The 18493-nt window shown below is 40.4% G+C and overlaps 1 protein-coding gene across 4 annotated transcripts in view; it reads right to left on the bottom strand.

Annotated features, from left to right (window-relative positions):
* Positions 1-18493, bottom strand: part of TMEM232 (transmembrane protein 232) — a 218430-nt gene that overhangs the window by 56398 nt on the left and 143539 nt on the right. For all 4 annotated transcript variants that reach the window (XM_020779999.3, XM_020779996.3, XM_020779997.3 and 1 more), the window contains one exon: positions 16834-17084. In XM_020779999.3, the coding sequence (XP_020635658.3) occupies positions 16834-17084 (251 nt within the window). The remainder of the gene's footprint in view (positions 1-16833; positions 17085-18493) is intronic.

Genomic DNA, 18493 nt, shown 5'->3' with positions numbered 1-18493 from the left:
AGAGAAAGACACACACAGGCTCCTCTATCTGAACCCTTTTATCTACTCCCCCACATCGACAAACACTGAATGAGAGACCAAAAAAAAAAAAAAGTGACAAGCTCTGGCTACTGCTCTCCGGTCAAGAGTTAAGTGTGTAAGGACAATTCTTTTTATGTATGATGGATGTTAAACAATTACTAATCTTAAATTGCAGCGGCACAGCTGGAGAGGGATGCGGAGGCTGTTCAGGAAGATAAATGAGTATGACAATTTATTAAAGATACATGGTTAGTGCTTGATGCTGCTCTGCTCTTTTAGCAAAAAGCAATGGATTGTCGTGACTTTGAAAAGGGGAGACAAGTAATAGAGTGCCAAAGTGCAGCAGAGGGGCTACAATATACTGAGCATTTCAGCTGGAAATGGGTAATGCTGACATGTCATTGGAATGAAGAAATGCTTTGAAAAGCTACTTCACTTTAGAAATGAAGAAGGTGACTGTTGTTTCTCCTTTTTTTAAAATAGCTGAGTTTCAGAGAGAGAACAAGAAAAAGAGTTCAGCAAAGGACAAGGATAAAGCTTGGAGACATTTAGGCTAAAATTCTATTCTTACTTCAAAAAGGAAAGTGGGGGGGGGACCCATAATGGATAGCACTACAGCAGGGATTGTGATTCAAATGGGGGAAAGCACGCCTCTTCCTACCTTTCTGGGGATAGGCACGATTCCTGCATCTACCTTGCCCCCCTACCCCTGATTGCATATACACCACATTGAGTTAAGATGGCCAAGTCTTATTCATGTCTTATACAAAAATGAAGAACCTCAAAGGAGGAAGGAGTCTTGAAGTTGCCCATTCAAGCGGAGCATCTGGACAGCAAATTCATCAGGCACAAAAGTCATCCAGCCACCAGTTTCCCTTTCAATGGAGATGCACTCTAATTCTGCTTTAAATTATGTATGTTAAAAAATCTTCCCTGCATGTGTATGAGCATGTGCAGTTTTACACAAATTGGTCCTTCTTTTGTCCTCCTATTTGCCAGTGTTTAAGAGATCACCCTCAGGGATGTGGTGGCGCTGTGGGCTAAACCGCAGAAGCCTGTGCTGCAGGGTCTGAAGACCAGCAGTCGTAAGATCGAATCCATGCGACGGAGTGAGCTCCCGTCGCTTTGTCCCAGCTCCTCGCCAACCTAGCAGTTCGAAAGCATGCAAATGCTAGTAGATAAATAGGTACCACCTCGGTGGGAAGGTAAAATGGCGTTCCCTAGTCACGCTGGCCACGTGACAATGGAAAGTGTCTTTGGACAAGCGCTGGCTCATGCTTAAACACAAGCAAAAGAAGTGAAGTCTTTGTGAAGAAACAAACCTACAGCCCTAGACTCTGGAAGAAGACCCCGCTGAATGCAGGGAGATTTACTTCTACAAAGAAAAGTATGAACATGATTACCATGTAATCCTCCTTCTATGGAAGCTTTTGGAAGACATTGTATGTTCTGTCCCCCAGAAGAAGACAAAGTCAGTGGTAAAACTCCAGTTGATTATAATGGAAGCCACACGAAAGCAGTGCTCTGAGGCAGAGATGGGGCATGGGGTGTGTATGTGTCACGATGGCCATTTTCCAGATTAGAAACAAACATAGGAAACTCCATATTGCAGCTAAACAAAACTTAGAGCATTAGTGTATAATATGCAAAAATACCAACAAAACTGTATCAAGAACTTATATCAAACCGTCAAACAATATATGTTAACAATGTTCAGTCTGATACTAAGCAAGTAAATAATATGATAACATTTTCCAATATAAATGTGTGCAATCCAGTGTTCCTACTCATAAAAGATCTAAGTCTAAGATCTGGATAAGTTTGGATAAGTTTGTGTGAGCATTTTCCAGATTAGACAGAAGTTCAAGTAGGCTGTGTTTTCAGGAGGCTGTGGCCAAAGTTGGAAGGCGCATGGCTAAAGCACTAATTAGCTTTTTATAATGTACCTTTATTCTTAAGAAATGAATTACAATTAACTAATGAAATCATTTATCAATTAACAATGAAAGTGTTTATTTATCTCCTTAAATAAAATAAAAATTACAAACTCTCCATATCAAACATTGGGAAGCATACTTAATTAAGACATGGTAAATACAAGATTTAAATGTTTAAAACTTTTCTAAATTCATTAACTATTGCTCCTTCTCTGAAGATGAAATTTACTTCTATAAGCTAATTTATGAAACAGAGCAGAATCGTTCCTTTTTAAATGTACAGTACATGTATACGTGTTAGCATTATTGAGACCACTGTCGCTTTTTTTAAAGCAAGGCAGCACTGAGTAGCGGGAGGTGAAGCAGCAGCAGCAGCAAATCACAGTTCTTTGCTTTTCTGATACCAAATAGCCCGTAACGATCTAGGCATATAATAAAAGGAACACTCTTCAGCAAACGGATGAAGTCAAGACTCCAAAAAGCATAGATGTTGTGGGTCAAACCCCACTCATGCCCTCTTAGGGGGGAAAAGGGGACTTTCTGAGCAAACTTGTTTTGTTTTTGATTTAAATTTGAATAAAGGCTAGGGGTCAGGAGACTAGAGAAAACATGAAAAATCCACATGGAAATGGCAAGAAGCTAACTTCCTGTTTTGAAAAATAGGCATTTGGGGGTTTTAAAAGTTGCAGAGGGTGCTCTGACCTACTTTAAAAGTGACTTGCCAGTTCCCATGGCTTTCTAGGTGGCTGGATAGTTCAGTGAGTTAGGTATTTGGCTGTGGAGCCAAAGGTTGGAAATGCAGTCCCCCATTGGGCATCTTACAAGAACCAGCTTGTGTGGCATTGGGCAAGCTGCAGTCTCAGGATGCCCCCAAAAGAAGGGAATGATAAACCACTTCTGAGTGCTCAGTACCTGGGAAACTCTGAAAAGAGTTGCCGTAAGTCAAATTGACTTGATAGAGCTGCAGTGTATGTTCTTTTGGTAGCAAATAGAGGAACCAGAATATAGCTGTGAGCTACAAAAATAGCTGTCAGGAAAACATGCAGCTCTGGGGACACCCTTCGTCCATTCCTAAGGAAAGGTTAGCGTCACAACTAGGAAGGTGCAATATATATAGCTTCTGTTTTCAAATATGCCAGAAAAGAAGTTCCACAGAGGTCAGTTCTGCAATCTCCCAAATTAGGACCCATTTTTGAAATGTTTCAGCATCAAGACTTTCACATCAGTTCACATGCAGACAGATTTTCTGAGCAACAATTCATTAGGCAGAATGGAAGCTGAATATCTCTGAAAATGCAGGTTTTAGGTATAATTTTGACAGAATACTTGCCTGTATTCACAGTAGAAAAATATGATGAAAATATCAGAGAGGGAGGGGGAAAGGGAATCTAGGTAAATCATTCCCATTTAGTGAAAGTAACATAACATTGGATTTCTAAATTCTATTGTGGTTTCTCTTCAGGAGACATATTCAATTACTGTATCAGCATTTCAAGGAAAAGTGTATTCCAAGCATAGTCATCCAATTAAACAAATTGCCTATTAGGCATTCTAATGTCAAGGAATGGAAGCCAGATTCAGTAAAGGCAAATCTTGCAAGAACATGTGTCATATGAGCAACTGCCTCCAAACATCTCTTTTATTAATCGTTTTTCTTGAGGACTGCAGTAGTTATAAACCATATAGATCTGAAGAGATGAATGACCAAACATTTTAAAAGAAGCCATATATCGCTCCACCTGTTTCCAACGGTTCATACTATGAACAGCCATAAACTTTTTAAACTCTGTTTAAAAACCTTCATCAGAGGTTTTTAAACAGAGGTTAGATGGAGGTCCATCAGGAATGCTTTTGTTATGGATTTTATGCTTTAGTAGTGGGTTGGACTTGATCACCCAGAAAGAAAGGGTCCCTTCCAGTTGTACAGTTCCATGCAAGCTCTGTTGTAACAAATCAACAACTGCGCTGGACAAGCAGGGATGCTGGGAGAAAGGGAGAGCAGAATCTCTTAGCAGAAATGACCAAGAGCACTCAGAAGATTCACCTCCAATAGACACAGACATGGGCATCACGTTGCAGCTTTTCTGGGTTATTAGAGGCAGGTGGCTCTTACATCAGTGGGTATTGAATCCAGTCTGTGCTTTAATCTGAACTTTATGGGAGCTATTCAAGATACGGAGTCCTATTCCAAAAATAGGTTAAGTCCCTTTGATGTTTAGACTAAACATGTGGATTCACTGCCCCACTGATACAGGAGCCGCCCGTCTCTCCTGCACTTACTGTCTGAAATCAATAGATCTACATCAGGCACACTGAAGGATTTTGGTGTGTTCAATAGTATTCTTAATCTATTTTGTGCATCTCTCCGATTTGACACTTTCCCCTCAGCACAAGTGGCTTAACAGAAGGTAGGCTGCAAACCACTCTTAGTCTCTCTAAACTAAATTATTTTTTTCCATTGACATAAGAAGGTTTGGATTGTATCCAGTAACAAGTGATAGGTTTCTGTGTATCAGTCAGCAAACCTTGAATGATACTTGTTTGTTCCGATTAAAACTCTGGTTAGCAGTTCACAGCTGGCTTTGAAAAGGATGCTCTTGAATGAGTTTTGGATAACTAAAAGAGCATTTGATCAATAATATTTACACTCCTACCATATTCACATGTGTGCTATATGGTTCATACTATAAACAGCCATAAACTTTCACTTGATTTGGCAACAATGGATAAACGAATAGAAGAAAATAAGATGAAAAGTTAAATTATTATTTATTTTTTTATTTATTTTATTTATATCCCGCCTATCTAGTCAGCTCGGACCACTCTATTAAAATGGATAATAAGGCATTGCTGGAAAGGGAATTCCTTTTAGTCCCACTATTTTTCAATGGGATGATTAGTTTGCTGCTACTTTGCCTCCTCAGAGCTAAAACTGATGTTAACAGATGGTACGGATAAGAAGTCTGTTTGAATAGGTTTTCCACATGTGCTCCATTATATGCATACTCATCTACTGCATTAGTCTGCCCATTCACATATAGAAAAATATAGCAGTAACATCCAGATCAAGTTCATTGATCACTGGCATGCTATGTGCAAATTGCCCAATTCCCATGATATACGCATGTGACTTGTATGCATGTGTTGAATGCTTACCTTTGCACGGTCATCATCCATGGCTGCTGTCACACACCTATCTGTTATCATCACTTCCTGCCCAGATGTCATAGTCAAGGTCCAAGATGCAACTGAAAACATCTGCTAATTCACCACCAGTCTAGGAAAAAAGTTATATCCCTCCTCACATAGCGCCTGGGTGCCTGACAAGAGCACCCAGCTGAACATGCCCTAAAACAAGCTGGACATGAAATTCTGTTTCAAAATACTGAAATACACGGCAACACTAGCAATCATTACGTTAGACTGCCATTGGAAGCCATTGAAATCCACAAACATCAACAGAACTTCAACAAAAAAGAGCAGAGTTTGAAACTCAACAAAACTTGGCTCCCAGCTCTGAAAAGTACAGCATACAAAAGGTCAACGAACTCTACCCAGGCACAAGGACTGGGGATCACTACACACAAAAGACCACCTAATGACACTCATCAATCACAGTGACAGATAATCTCTCCTCATCACAACAATACACCCACAACAAGACACGATAAGCACCTATCTCCTGAAAAGGACAAAAGCTGATCTCACAGCCATAGATACCCAACTCCCAAGCAAACTGCACCAGAGCACAGAGTGCTGTCCTCTGAAGATGCCGGCCACAGAGACTGGCGAAACGTTAGGAAGAACAACCTTCAGAACACAGCCAAAGAGCCCAAAAAACCCACAACAACATTAGATCCCGGCTGTGAAAGCCTTTGCGAATACATTGCCTGACAAGACTTTATCATTCTTTCTTCTCCCACTTCTGGCCCTACTTGCCAACCAGCACTACTTGGGATTGCCTACCTGTTCTGTATAGCAGGTGCTCAGGGCACACAGAGGTGTGTGACACAGGGGAAAGTCAACCAAACCATAGGCCCATCTTATTACTTAACAAAACACATCTTAATCATAAAAGCATATTAAAGTAGCTCCTCATTACATTATTGGTCAAAAAGCTAAAATCTGATCGGAAAAAAAGAGGTTACCTACCTGTAACCATAGTTCTTTGAGTGGTCCTCTGTGAATCCACACAATTGGGTTGTTCTGCGCCTGCACTGAATGTCTTGGAAGATTCTAGAGTTTAAGGACACATGATTAGTGGGACGTTCCCCCATGGAGCTCATGCTCCGCCCATCCTAGATTCCCTCAGTTCCTGACATTTGTCTGCCAGGTAAAAGAATTATTTAAGATAGAACGTGACAGACAGAAGGGAGGATGGATGGGATGTCTGGATTCACAGAAGACCACTCAAAGAACTATGGTTACAGGCAGGCAACCTCTTTTTCTTCTTTGTGGCCTCTGTGAATGCACACAATTGGGTGACTAGCAAGCTCACTTACTAGAAGGTGAGCCATTACAGTAAAAAGGATTCTAGGATAGCTCCGCCAAAACCAGAGTCACTCCGTGCTGCGACATCTAGATGGTAATGCCTGATAAAGATCGATGGAGGAGACCATGTGGCCGCACAGCAGTTGTGAGGTAGTTCAATTCCACGCTGGATGGCAGTAGATGTTGACAGTGCTCTTGTAGAATGTGCTGTTAGGTGTTCAGGAGGTGATTTGCCTGATAACTCATAAGCTAGTGAGATAGTTTGGATGATTCATCTAGAGATAGATTGTGGGGAAGCTGGTGCTCCTTTGCAAGGACCATGGAAACATAGAAAAAGTCTATTTGATTTTCTGAAAGGCTTGGTCCTTTCAATATAGAAGGCATGAGAGTGTCTTACGTCGAGTGAATGTTGTCTTACGTTCAAGAGATGTTGATGGTGAAGGAAAAAGAGTTGGTAGGATAATTGGTTGATTAAGGTGAAATTCAGAAACGATCTTTGGTAAAAAGGAAACATCAAAGTACAGTGTGACCTTTTCCAGATGAAATTGGAGGAAAGGTAGATTGGAACGGAGGACAGCAAGTTCACTGGCTCGTTTAGCTGATGTTATTGCTAAACGATGTTATCGCTACAAGAAAGGAAGTTTTAAATGATAATAATTTGAAATTGGAAGACCCCATCGGTTCAAAGGATGGATGCATAAGAACACTGAGGACCAGTTGTAAAGACCATTGAGGGACAATACATTGTCACAATGGGCGAATATTATTAAGTCCCTTGAGAAACTTTTTTACAGTTGGGTGAGAAAAGAGTTTAGCTGACTTAGAGTTGGTAGGTTGATGAGCTATGATGGCTGAAATATAAACTTTCAAGGTGGAGTATGGCAGTCCAAAGTTGAACAGATGAAGCAGATGAAGTAGAAGGTCCTCTATTCTCGATTTGGCATCATCTGAGAGACCAGTAGACCGAAGCCATGCATGATGACATAATGCGATGGAAGTGGCTAAAGATTTGGATGCAGCATCTGCAGTGTGGCAACATGCAATTCTCTGCTGTTTGGCCAGTGTAGTAGCTTCTGTGTGAATGTCGATGGCTTCTGATTTAACCGATTCGGGAGCTGACTCTAGTATAGGGAGGATCTTATTCCACAACTGTCTCTGGTATGCTCCCATTGCCGCTTGATAATTTGCCACTCGCAATATGAATGAAGTGAGGGAGTAAATGCATCTGCCAATTATGTCAAGCTTTCTTCCTTCCCTGTTGGTGGGAGCAATGGAAGATTTATTTCAGGCTCTGGATTGATTGCATTCAACTATTATAGAGTAAGGGACATGGTGGCACTGTGGGCTAAACTGCAGAAGCCTGTGCTGCAGGGTAAGAAGACCAGCAGTCGTAAGATCGAATCCACGTCGCTTGTCCCAGCTCCTGCCAACCTAGTGGTTCGAAAGCATGTAAATGCAAGTAGATTAATAGGGACCACCTCAATGGGAAGGTAACAGCATTCCGTGACTAAGTCGCACTGGCCATGTGACCACAGAAGATTGTCTTCGGACAAAACGCTGGCTCTATGGCTTGGAAACGAGGATGAGCACCGCCCCCTAGAGTCGAACACGACTGGACAAAAATTGTCAAGGGGAACCTTTACCTTTTTATTGTTGAGTCGGGTGTTGGATGCTTACTGAGGAAACCAGTGTTGGGTCTGTGTGTTTTGTAATGATTTTCTGTGCATCTCGAAATTTGCAATGATGATGGAGGCTTGTCCCAAGATTCTTTAATTAATTCTAGCATAGCCGGGATGAAAGTGAGACTAAGTGGACGCGTTTTATCTTGATTGATGTCATCGAAAATCAAGTCAATTTTGGGTGGTGGTGGCTCCTCGATGTCGAGCTGCAGGGACTTGGCCATTCTGGTAACTAATTGGGAGTACGAAGTAAAGTCTTCGGACAGGGACGGTGGGTGGTTCTCGTTAACATCAGAGGTAGGTGTTGGGAGGTTCAATGGTGATTCTTGAGACATGTCTGAACCTAATTCTTGGATGGATGATGACAATGAAGATGGAGATAAGTCTCGAGATCTTGGTATCAGTGGTTGTGCAGAAGGAGCCTGAAGTTGAACAGTAGGACATGTGGAATGTCTTTCCATTTCGGTAGGAGGTGGTGGACCTTTATACATAGTGGTGACCTGTAATTATGTCTGACATTTGGAGGAGATCATTTGCAGTGTGAGTGTTGGACAGTTAACAAAGTGCATTTCAAAGTTGGTTTTACTGGAACAGTAGGACAGGTGGACATGGAATGTAGAGATTGGTACCGGTGTCAAGGTGGGGATGGAGAAGGTGATGGCAAATAACAAGAAAGGTAGTGTAGTGTATACCTGACCCTCTTGGGTTCCTCATGATAAAATTGTTCTTGAGGGTCTTCCATCCGTCACTGATAGTATATATCTCTCTCTCTTCATCTCGATATTGATATCATGAAGATTGCGGGTAGTAATAGTACCCCCAATGTGGAGGATCGTACCAAGGAGGTGAAAGGTGTTTGCGTTTCTCTCGGTGCTTCCTGGGAGAAAGGTGAGATGACTCTGAACCCGAGAGCTCTATTACAATTGCCCACCCTGATGAAGCAGAGCTATAGGCCGAGGCCTGGCTGGATTGCATGTCAGCCGGAGAAAGGCCAGTATTGCACAACAAGCTAATATTTATGGATTTATGTATTTATGTATTTATTTGTTTGTTTGTTTGATTTGTATCCCTCCCATCTGATCAAATAGACCACTCTGAGCAGCTTCCAATAAAAAGAACATATACAATAAATAATAATAATATTACAAACAGACTGACATATAGTAGTCGAGACTGGAGAATTAAAACTACAGAATCAAACTACGAGCAACAAGTTATCAAAATTTTAACTTTTAAAATTTGGTATCCAAATTACATCTTAACATCTGTACCCACAGTCTTACAAGGGAATGGGATTCCATAGCTATGCTGTCATGGCTCATAAGATCTCGTCTCCATATGGTGAACCACTCCCAACAGTAGGAGATCCAGGACTGAACTAGATAAGACACTACTTTCACAATTGGACAAGATGTTTTCCATCTAAGATGCAATTCTTCCAAGCTGTCATGATCACCCTGCAAATCACCAAATAAAAGCACACTAATACACTGCTTGTAAAGCTGAGACAACTTACCCAGTGGAGCGCCTCTTGTGTGGGTGCCATTCCCAAGGTTGCTAAACTGTTGGCTTAATCTACAGTAGTGGGGCAAACCCTCTGGATGACATCACAGCTGCTTCTGAGGGGGCGTGACTACCCATTCTTCTTCTTTCTCATAGGTAACAGAGAGCTGGCTTAAAGGTCTCTTCCTAGGTCAATCATAATGGCATGATGTAACCGTTGTCCTATATGAACTCTGTAACCTATCTGTATACTGTCCACTATCTGTAAGCTTTTAAGGTTAATAAAATCACAGTCCTCCTGGGGGCAGGGCAGAAGACTTCTCATTCTGCTTCCTCAGACTAGTTGCCCATCAGGAGCACTGCTGGCAGACATCCCTGTGTGTGGCTGACTTCTTTAAATTCTACCTCTAAGACACTATTTGCTATCTTAATTACTTGCGATCACAAAGCCCATCAGCCTTCTCATTTCGTGACCCCAACAGCCTCTCCCTGACATCAACTACCCATGCCACTCCCACCTCTCGGGCTTTGATACTGTGGGTGGCCACCCCAAGGGAGGCCAGGAAGTTCATGATTAGGAGCCAGGCCTGCTTTGTGGTGGCCACCTCTTGATGGAATGCTCTACTTGTAGAGGTGCACCAGACCTCTTCCCTCCTAATATTCAGAAAACAAATAAAAACATTGCTTTTCAGGGAGGCATTCCAGGATATCCTCTCTTTATAACTTGTTTGTAATTTTGTCTTGTTTATGGTTATTACAGTTTGTTGTTTGTCTGTTGCCACCATCTTGGGTTCTTAGGAGTGTTGAATTTCTTTTCTATTTTTCTATTTTTCAAATTTATGAGTTGGATGGGAAATAATTGTCTTTTATGTTTTCTTTCACTATTGGAAAATGCCCAGGATAGTGGCTTGCCACTAGACAGTGTGCTATAGAAATAGAATAAATACATAAACCTAATAAACTAAACAAACAAACAAACATACGGCAATATCTTAAGGGAGCTCCATTTCTAAAAACAGACTCACTATAATGTTTGTTTTGCCCATGGAGGATGCCCCATCAGATCTTAAGGACTGGACAGGTATATAATTAGCCCAGTAAAGGACTAAAGGCATAATAATTCCATAAATAAAGCTCAGGGTCTGCACTTGGAAAACTCACAAAAGCGACAGAACAGGTAATAGTTCAAAGCAGCAGGTGATACTTTTGACCCAGAGATGAGGCACTGTTGGATACAGATAGTGCATTTTACTTTAGTGAATGCCTCTCATTCCACCTTAGGTTGCTTGCAGGAGTCACAGATTACAACTGCCAGTAATCTAGTCCTGGGGTTTGAAAAGCAGGGAAAATTGTGAACATAATTACAGAAAAGAATTCACTGAACTAAAATCTGAGTAAGTATGAGAACCTTTCCAGAATAACAATCACAAAACCATATTTTACTCATGGTCTATCACCATTTTAAAAGCAAAAAACAAAGTAAAGCAAAGGAGAGAGGAAAAAAACAGTGTCATGTATATTACTAGAGTGGCTCTCCCATGCTACAGCTACATAGCATTTAGCAAAGAAAAAGAAGAGTAGGAGAATGTAAGTATTGTGTGACAAATGGAATAAATGTGTGGTTGAGAGGAAGGTATGTCAGATGTAGAGTTTAGAAAAGCTCTGTTTTGGACTGTTTTCATGCTGGCTGGATGATTCTGTGAGTTGTAGTCCAAAATAGGTCAGTTTTTCAGACTCTTGTTGTATTATACCTACTATCAAGTGGACCTGAATCCTGAAACTAAAATCTGGAAGGAATAACAACTCAGGGCACTTGTCCCTCCCGACAATTCCACCATCACCCTCTCCGGTGTCTGCTTACCAGAAGTCTCTCTAGAAAAAAACAGGAGACCTGCTGAAGAGTCCAGTAAAGAAAAGTCATGGCACCCTACTGGATGACAGGCAAATTGGTCGTAATGGCAAGGAGTCCCTTGGGCCAAGCACCTCCAGCTGATTTTGGACAATTCTCTCCTTCCCACTGTGGTTAACTCTCTTGAAAGGCAGAGGCATGTAGTATAAATAGGAGACGAAAAACCTCTTCATCAAGGATCCTTCCCCTCAGAGTTCACAAGAACTAAACCACTGTGCCACCACTGCACAGAAAATGTGATATTCCATTTACAGAAGCACTTCTTAAGAAAAGACAATGGGATCCTGACAGCTCACTGAGTCATCACTGCAATTTTTTTTTATTTTTTTTTATTTATTTATTTTGCATTAACAGCTTATTACCTAGAAGGCTGGCAGAGAAGAGGAGTCTGGAGAAAATGAGAATTCAAAGAAGCTTGACCCCTTGATAGTTTAGCTGGCACAAAATTGTGCCTGCACAGAAATGTACCATGTCAGTACTGACAAGAAGGAAGAAATGGGATTTCTAGATATATGATGTAATGGAGAATGTAAGGCGAATGATGGTCAAAAGTAAAGCATTAACGAGCAGGGGTTTTGAAGATAATAATAATAGACCTAAAGAAAAGGTGTGCACTGCAACATTTACAGCTTCTGGGATACCACACGCACAGAATATCACACTTCCATTCTCTGGCAGTGATTTATTGTTCCTCCTAGGCTACAATACAATTCATCAGGGAGTGAGAAAAACTCCTGGAAGTTAACAAGTCTTTCACTTCACTGAGAAGCCAGTCAAAGACCATGAAATGCAGCAATTTCATCTCCCATTTCATAAAGGCAATTTCTATTATTTTCAATACTCGCTGCCAGAAGAGCTAATCAGAGGTCTATTTTTAAATGTATGTCACTTCTTTGTTAAGTCATTACTGGAGTTCTTACAATAGGTAAACCATTGGTCCAGATCCTCATTTGCTGAAAATAAGTATAAAGTTATGGACTTCTTCTAGGTTTTGCTCAGTTTATTTGCACAGCTGGTGTAATTTTCCGATGGCAACTAAAAATCACGACAGCCAAAAAAAGAAAAGAAAAGAGCAAAGTTCTGTGGCAACAGGACCTGGGAGTTTATTATGGAGAAGTAGGACGAAGCTGTTTTCCCTGCTTCACTGCTGAAAAGAAGAACCATTCTTATCTCCAGAGATGGCTCTGCAGCAGAGCAGAAAGAGACCCTTGGGGTTCTCTCTGTGCTTGTGCGGGTCCTAGAAGAGAAGCATGGTAGGCCAACCAGTAAACTCTCACAGGACCAGAAATTCACCATTCCTGCTTTATTGGAAAAAACAATAAGGTGAGTATGTGTGGTTGGATGGCTGTGGGTGAATAAAGATTGGGAGAATTATTTTTATGGACCAGAACACTCCAAACCCCCAAGGATTCAGCCCCTTAAAAAGGAGCTTCCCCAAGAAGCATAATAGATTATGACTATACTGTACATGTGGTTGCTATTATGTGCTGTCAAGTCAGAACTGACTTATGGTGACCCGTGAGGAATTTAATGAGTGATTTTGCCAGTTCCAGCACCCAGTGAGTTTCCATTGCAGAACCAGGGAATCGAGCCCAAGTCTTCTGAGTCCTAGTCCACTACACCACACTGGGTACTCCATGAATAAATGTGCACATACTATATGTTTTGCCTGTTTGTATGTATTATTTATCTGACTGTAAGAAATCATATTTCACTTTTTTCTCTATCAGACATCTCCCGTGTGCTGGAGAAGCACAGGCTACCAAAACTATTTATAGCTGCAAGGGGAAAAAAAAATTAAGTCCTTGAGCCATACTCCCCTTTTCTCTTTGATATCACACTCTGCATCTGTTTTTCACTCCATTCATTCATGAGCTAAATATCATAAAACAACAGCACCAACAATGGGTGGATTTCAGAGATGACAAAATAGAGGAAGTAAAAGGTAAACCAAGAAGTACCTGGTTCAAATATTTCTGACCTAATCTACCAATGTGGCTTTAGGCAGGTCATAATCTCTCAGCCTCAACCTTCTACCTTTAAAATGGGAATAATAGCTGACCTGCTTTCACAGAGTTACTGAAAGAATTACTGAAATAATGTATGTGAAATGTTCTGAAACATTCTAAAAGGCTCTAGAAATGGCAGGTGTTATTGCTACATATTCTGCAATATCTACATACAGCACCTCTTAAAGCACCTGTTACACTACAATTATGAAGACTACTTGCTTAATTCTTTGTTCTCAGTGATTTAGGCTGCCTCAACTCGAAGAGGCATCTCGAAGAATTTTCAAGCCCCACAAGATTCTTCACCTCCAGCCAAGATTGAAACAAAGATCACTGTTTTCTTCCTTCAGGGTCTCTGCAACCTGCGCAAACCGTCACTCTGTAAAACTAGTGTCCTTTCCTTTAAAGAGCAAAGCATACCCTAACAGCAAACACAGAGCGATCACCTGGTTGTTCATGAAACACAAACACATCATCCTTAAATGCTTCTAATCTTTAAAGTGTTATGTAACAAAGCAGCTACCACTGTCATTTGTGTACTGTAATTTGTTTTATTCTTGTTAAAGTGCTATTTATGTTTGCTATTTACACAATTTTGCTTTATTTCCACACACATGCGCACGCACACACGCAAACACACAAAGAGTTCTCATTTTCTTCTCTCACTCAGAGCTCCACAAAATGCCCTGCCCCCCTGAAATATTTTTGTGGTTCCTCATCTTTGTGGATAAGGGTGAAACAAGTAGATATTTAAATCCCACATTAAGCTCACGACCATTAAGCTCACTGAGTGGCTAAAATGTGGACTAAACCCAGTCTTGCCAGCACAGCCATAGGAGACTATTCTGACTACCTGATTATGGGGGTGGGGGGAAGAGAAAAAAATGGGAGAGAGAGAGAGAAAAGAGAGTAGCATTCAAAATCTGAATATAGAAAAAAACAGGCAGGAGGCTTCTGGCTGAATCACTGTGCTCTAGATATCCTGTTGTTTTGTGTTTCGGATTAATTACTTCTTGCTGTGTGCTTGATTTTGCACTACTTTAAAATGTGCTTCGTTTCACATCAGTAAATGAACAGATATTACAAAAATGCTAATCTTCACTACCAGTTTCTCACCCAAATGAAACAGACCCTAAAAAGTTGCCTGAGAACTGTGGGTGATGCTCAGTCATGTGTAGCTTTCCTGAGTGAGTTTCCCTCTTCCTTTTACTCTCCCAACAAAAATCCAGTTACAGTGTCAATAATTTGAAGCAGAAAACCTCTGTCTTGTGGGAACTGAATCCCACCCCTGATACCATCTGTCTTCAATCACTTTATGAAAAGCAGTGTATTCCCATCTCCAGGAAAAAACAGTTCTGGGTAGTCTTCAGTAAAGAAACAACAACAATGGAAATGAAAAAGCCCTTCCATCTACCCTCCCTTAGAGCCTCTGCAGTGGCATTTGATGAGATCAAACAAAATCGGAAGCAAAACCAGAAATGGCTTAGTACCACATGTATGTTGGCTCTTAAACTCAGCTGGAGGGACAGCAGAATAGAAAACAAAACCTTCTACAGATATATATTCTCTGATCCCAAACAGTACTGATTTCTAGAGCTCGGATGAGAAATGCGTGTCCCTCAATATGTTGTTGGATCATAACTCCTGTTTTCCCTCACCGATGACTATTTTTGTTAGGACTGATGAGAGCTGTTGAACCATGAACATACTGGAGACCCACCCACGTTATACACTGACACTGAGACAGACTCAATCCATGTTTACAATACCACAGCACAACCAACTTTGAGGAATATTGGTTAATAGAAACCAAATTGATTTAGGATCATGGTAAGGCAGCCACTTTTCTAAAGACAAAACTCCATTTGGATACATTGGCCAGAATTCTATTTTTTTAACACTGATATAATCCAATCAGCGTAATGGAATTTATCCAATTCCGTTATGCTGACAGATATAATTTAATAAATTCTGACCATTTCCCCCACATACCCTGAAAATAAGACCTAACCTGAAATTAAGCCCTAGTAGGATTTTTCAGGATGCTCATAATATAAGCCCTACCCCAAAATTAAGCCCTGGTTAAGTGAAACCTTGCCCTCCACCATTGTGCAGCAACCAGAAGAAGATGACATGACTGTATTTCACTAAATGTCGATTGTTGTACATGAAAACAATAAAACATCCCCTGCAAATAAGCCCTAATGTGTTTTGGGAGCACAAATTAATATAAGACCCTGTCTTATTTTTGGGAAAACACGGTATGTACTATGAATAATGTGACAATGTGAATTCATCTTGATTTGCATATGATAGGAGAATTCTCAATATGATTTAGCAATATTTTGATGTATGGTAATCTAGTCATGTGCCTACAGTAGGACACCAAATTTAATAGCTACATGATTATGATTAGGGTCCATAATGCTAACATTATACACTTCAGATAACAAACTAGCATAAGCGAATGATCCCTATCCTGAGGAAACTGCAGTGTAAATTTAAATACTGTGTGGTAGGAATACAACAGTGCAGCAAAATAGAGAAGCAAACGGTAATAAAGCAGCAAAGATGTAAGAAAGGCAGGTAATCAAATGAACAAATGGGGCGGGGGGGAGTAGAATGATGCACAAGCACTTAAATTTGGTTGAGGTTCAACATGATGCCCAAGACTTCATAAAAAGTTGTGGGTTCTAAGATGGCCTTTTTAAAAGAGAGAGAGAGAGAGAGAGAGAGAGAGAGAGAGAGAGAGAGAGATGGCATCACAGGTGATCTGGGGGAGGGTGTTTAAAATCTAGCATACACAAGAGAGAATAGGCAAAGTCACTAACACAGAGTACCCCCTAGAATTTCTCGCCAAAACCATACCATGGTGTGTTAAAACTCCTTTTCTGAAAAGAAAAAACCTCTCAGCTGGGCTACGAAGGATTCATTTACATCCACTGTACTCTTTTTATTTTATTTTGATTGTATTTTGCTTTTGGGGGGGGAGCTTAACTCAAAAGGAATTCAATAAGTGTTACTCTTATGACATTGGCATGCCAGATTTTTCCTTATCATAAGGCTTATTTTCAAACTCTGAAACTCTGGTGCCAGGGGGAAATGACAGAGTGAGAAGGGTGCCCTGATGCACAGCAGACCACCCAAAGATTTGATGCAGAAAGATTACTTTCCTTCCATATAGTTTTTTCCAAATCTTATTTGACATAGGAATAATAGAAGCTGGAAGTATTAAAAGAATATCAAAGTAAATCACATAGCAACACTATATGGAGACACAGTACCTTAAAGACAGACGTTTAGTTTTCTTCTCCTTTAAAGTTAGTACTGACTCTTCGTGTGGCATCAACGGTGCCTTCTTTTGTACAGGATGGCGTGGCAAGGGGATATCTGGAATGATGGGTGGCAAGAAGTGATGGCACATGGAAGTGGCAACTCTCCATCCAATGTATTGAGTAGAATGGAAATCTCTAGGACTTAGTAAGCTTTTGTCTTTGGATACGAGGAAGGGATCTGTTGGCCCTTGGGCCTCAACCTAAGGAATGGGAGAACGAGGAGAGACAAAAACAAGCATTTCACAATGCACAGCCTAAAACAAGGTAAGGACAGAAGCAAGCTTGGTTATAATCCATCTTCAGAGGGAATTATAAATATGGCAATCTCATGTTTATTTCCACTCTCCATACTTCACTTTGATTTACTAATCCTGCTATAGTCAGGAAATCTGCAAAGAAGGTTGTTAATAAGGTGGATAAAAATAAGGTGACTTTGGCATGTCTATCTCTGAAGCACAAACAGACCCTTTCTCGATTTCAAGCACTGATAATTGAAATGCTAATCGTATCATGCATTGTTTTCAAAATTGGTGGAAATGTTAAGGGATTTGGAACAATTCAACACTTTCACAAACAGGCATTTTCAAAGCAATTAGGCCAGATCTGATATATATGCCATCAAACGCCAGGTGTAATTTTGACTTTAATAATTTTGCATAATTATATGGCACCTTAATAACAGTTTGTGCCAAAGGATTTGCACGCAGCAATGGCAAAATGTCATGTTTGCTGGTGTTGTGCTTGTGCAATAATTTGTACTTCCCATCCAATACAGTTTCGTGTTGGCACAGTATGTACTAGGGGCAGGCTATCATTTTTTTAGTAGTATTATTTTATTTGTTTGAAATAAATAAATATATTCTACCTAAAATCTTGCATTGCAGAGTCAGTCTATCTTTTCCTTCTTTCCATGTTGGTGAACTATGACCGCTCTCACTGAAATCTATGTTCACGCAGATTTGTGAACACATATTATTATTATTTATTATTTATTTTATTTATATCCTGCCTATCTAGTCAATTAAGACCACTCTAGGCAGGAGGCTACTTGATTTATTCAAAAGAAAGATGAGCTGAATGTAAAAAAAATGCACAAGTAGGTCTACTTGCTCCACAGTGATTATAATGAATGAGGATGTCATTGGGAATATGTAAGACCACGTCTGTAGCAGAGTTCCTGTTCCTTGTGGGAGTTGGGGAAGGGAAGTTGGGAGATGATTGGCTAGTACTAAGTCTTTAGCTTAATTCACATGTGTGCTAACAGCTAAATCCAACATTCTATTTTATCGTTATTTTCAATTTCTTTTAAAAAAAAACTTTATGAATGTGGGATATTGTGCTTCTGTATTCACAATTCAGAATACTAGGAAATGGCAAAATAATGATGTGCAATTTCATGCCTGCTTTGCCAGTAGGAAAAAGGATTCCAAACTTTACCTGGCAAAGGGCAGCCTAAATGTTGATATACCAATGTCAGCAGTCAAGATAGTCTACAGAGTACACTCTTGTGCTCACTACCATTCACAAAGAGACACCAAGAAAGGGGAAATCCCAGAATCGGACTCCTTTTTTCATCAGTTAAGCACTTCTCATCCAAACACAAAGCAAT

The sequence above is a fragment of the Pogona vitticeps genome, chromosome 2 (genome assembly GCF_051106095.1).
Source record: "Pogona vitticeps strain Pit_001003342236 chromosome 2, PviZW2.1, whole genome shotgun sequence".
In the NCBI taxonomy this organism is placed as follows: Eukaryota; Metazoa; Chordata; class Lepidosauria; order Squamata; family Agamidae; genus Pogona; species Pogona vitticeps.
Note: the sequence above shows the minus strand (reverse complement) of the source record. Positions and strands in the feature narration are given on the sequence as shown.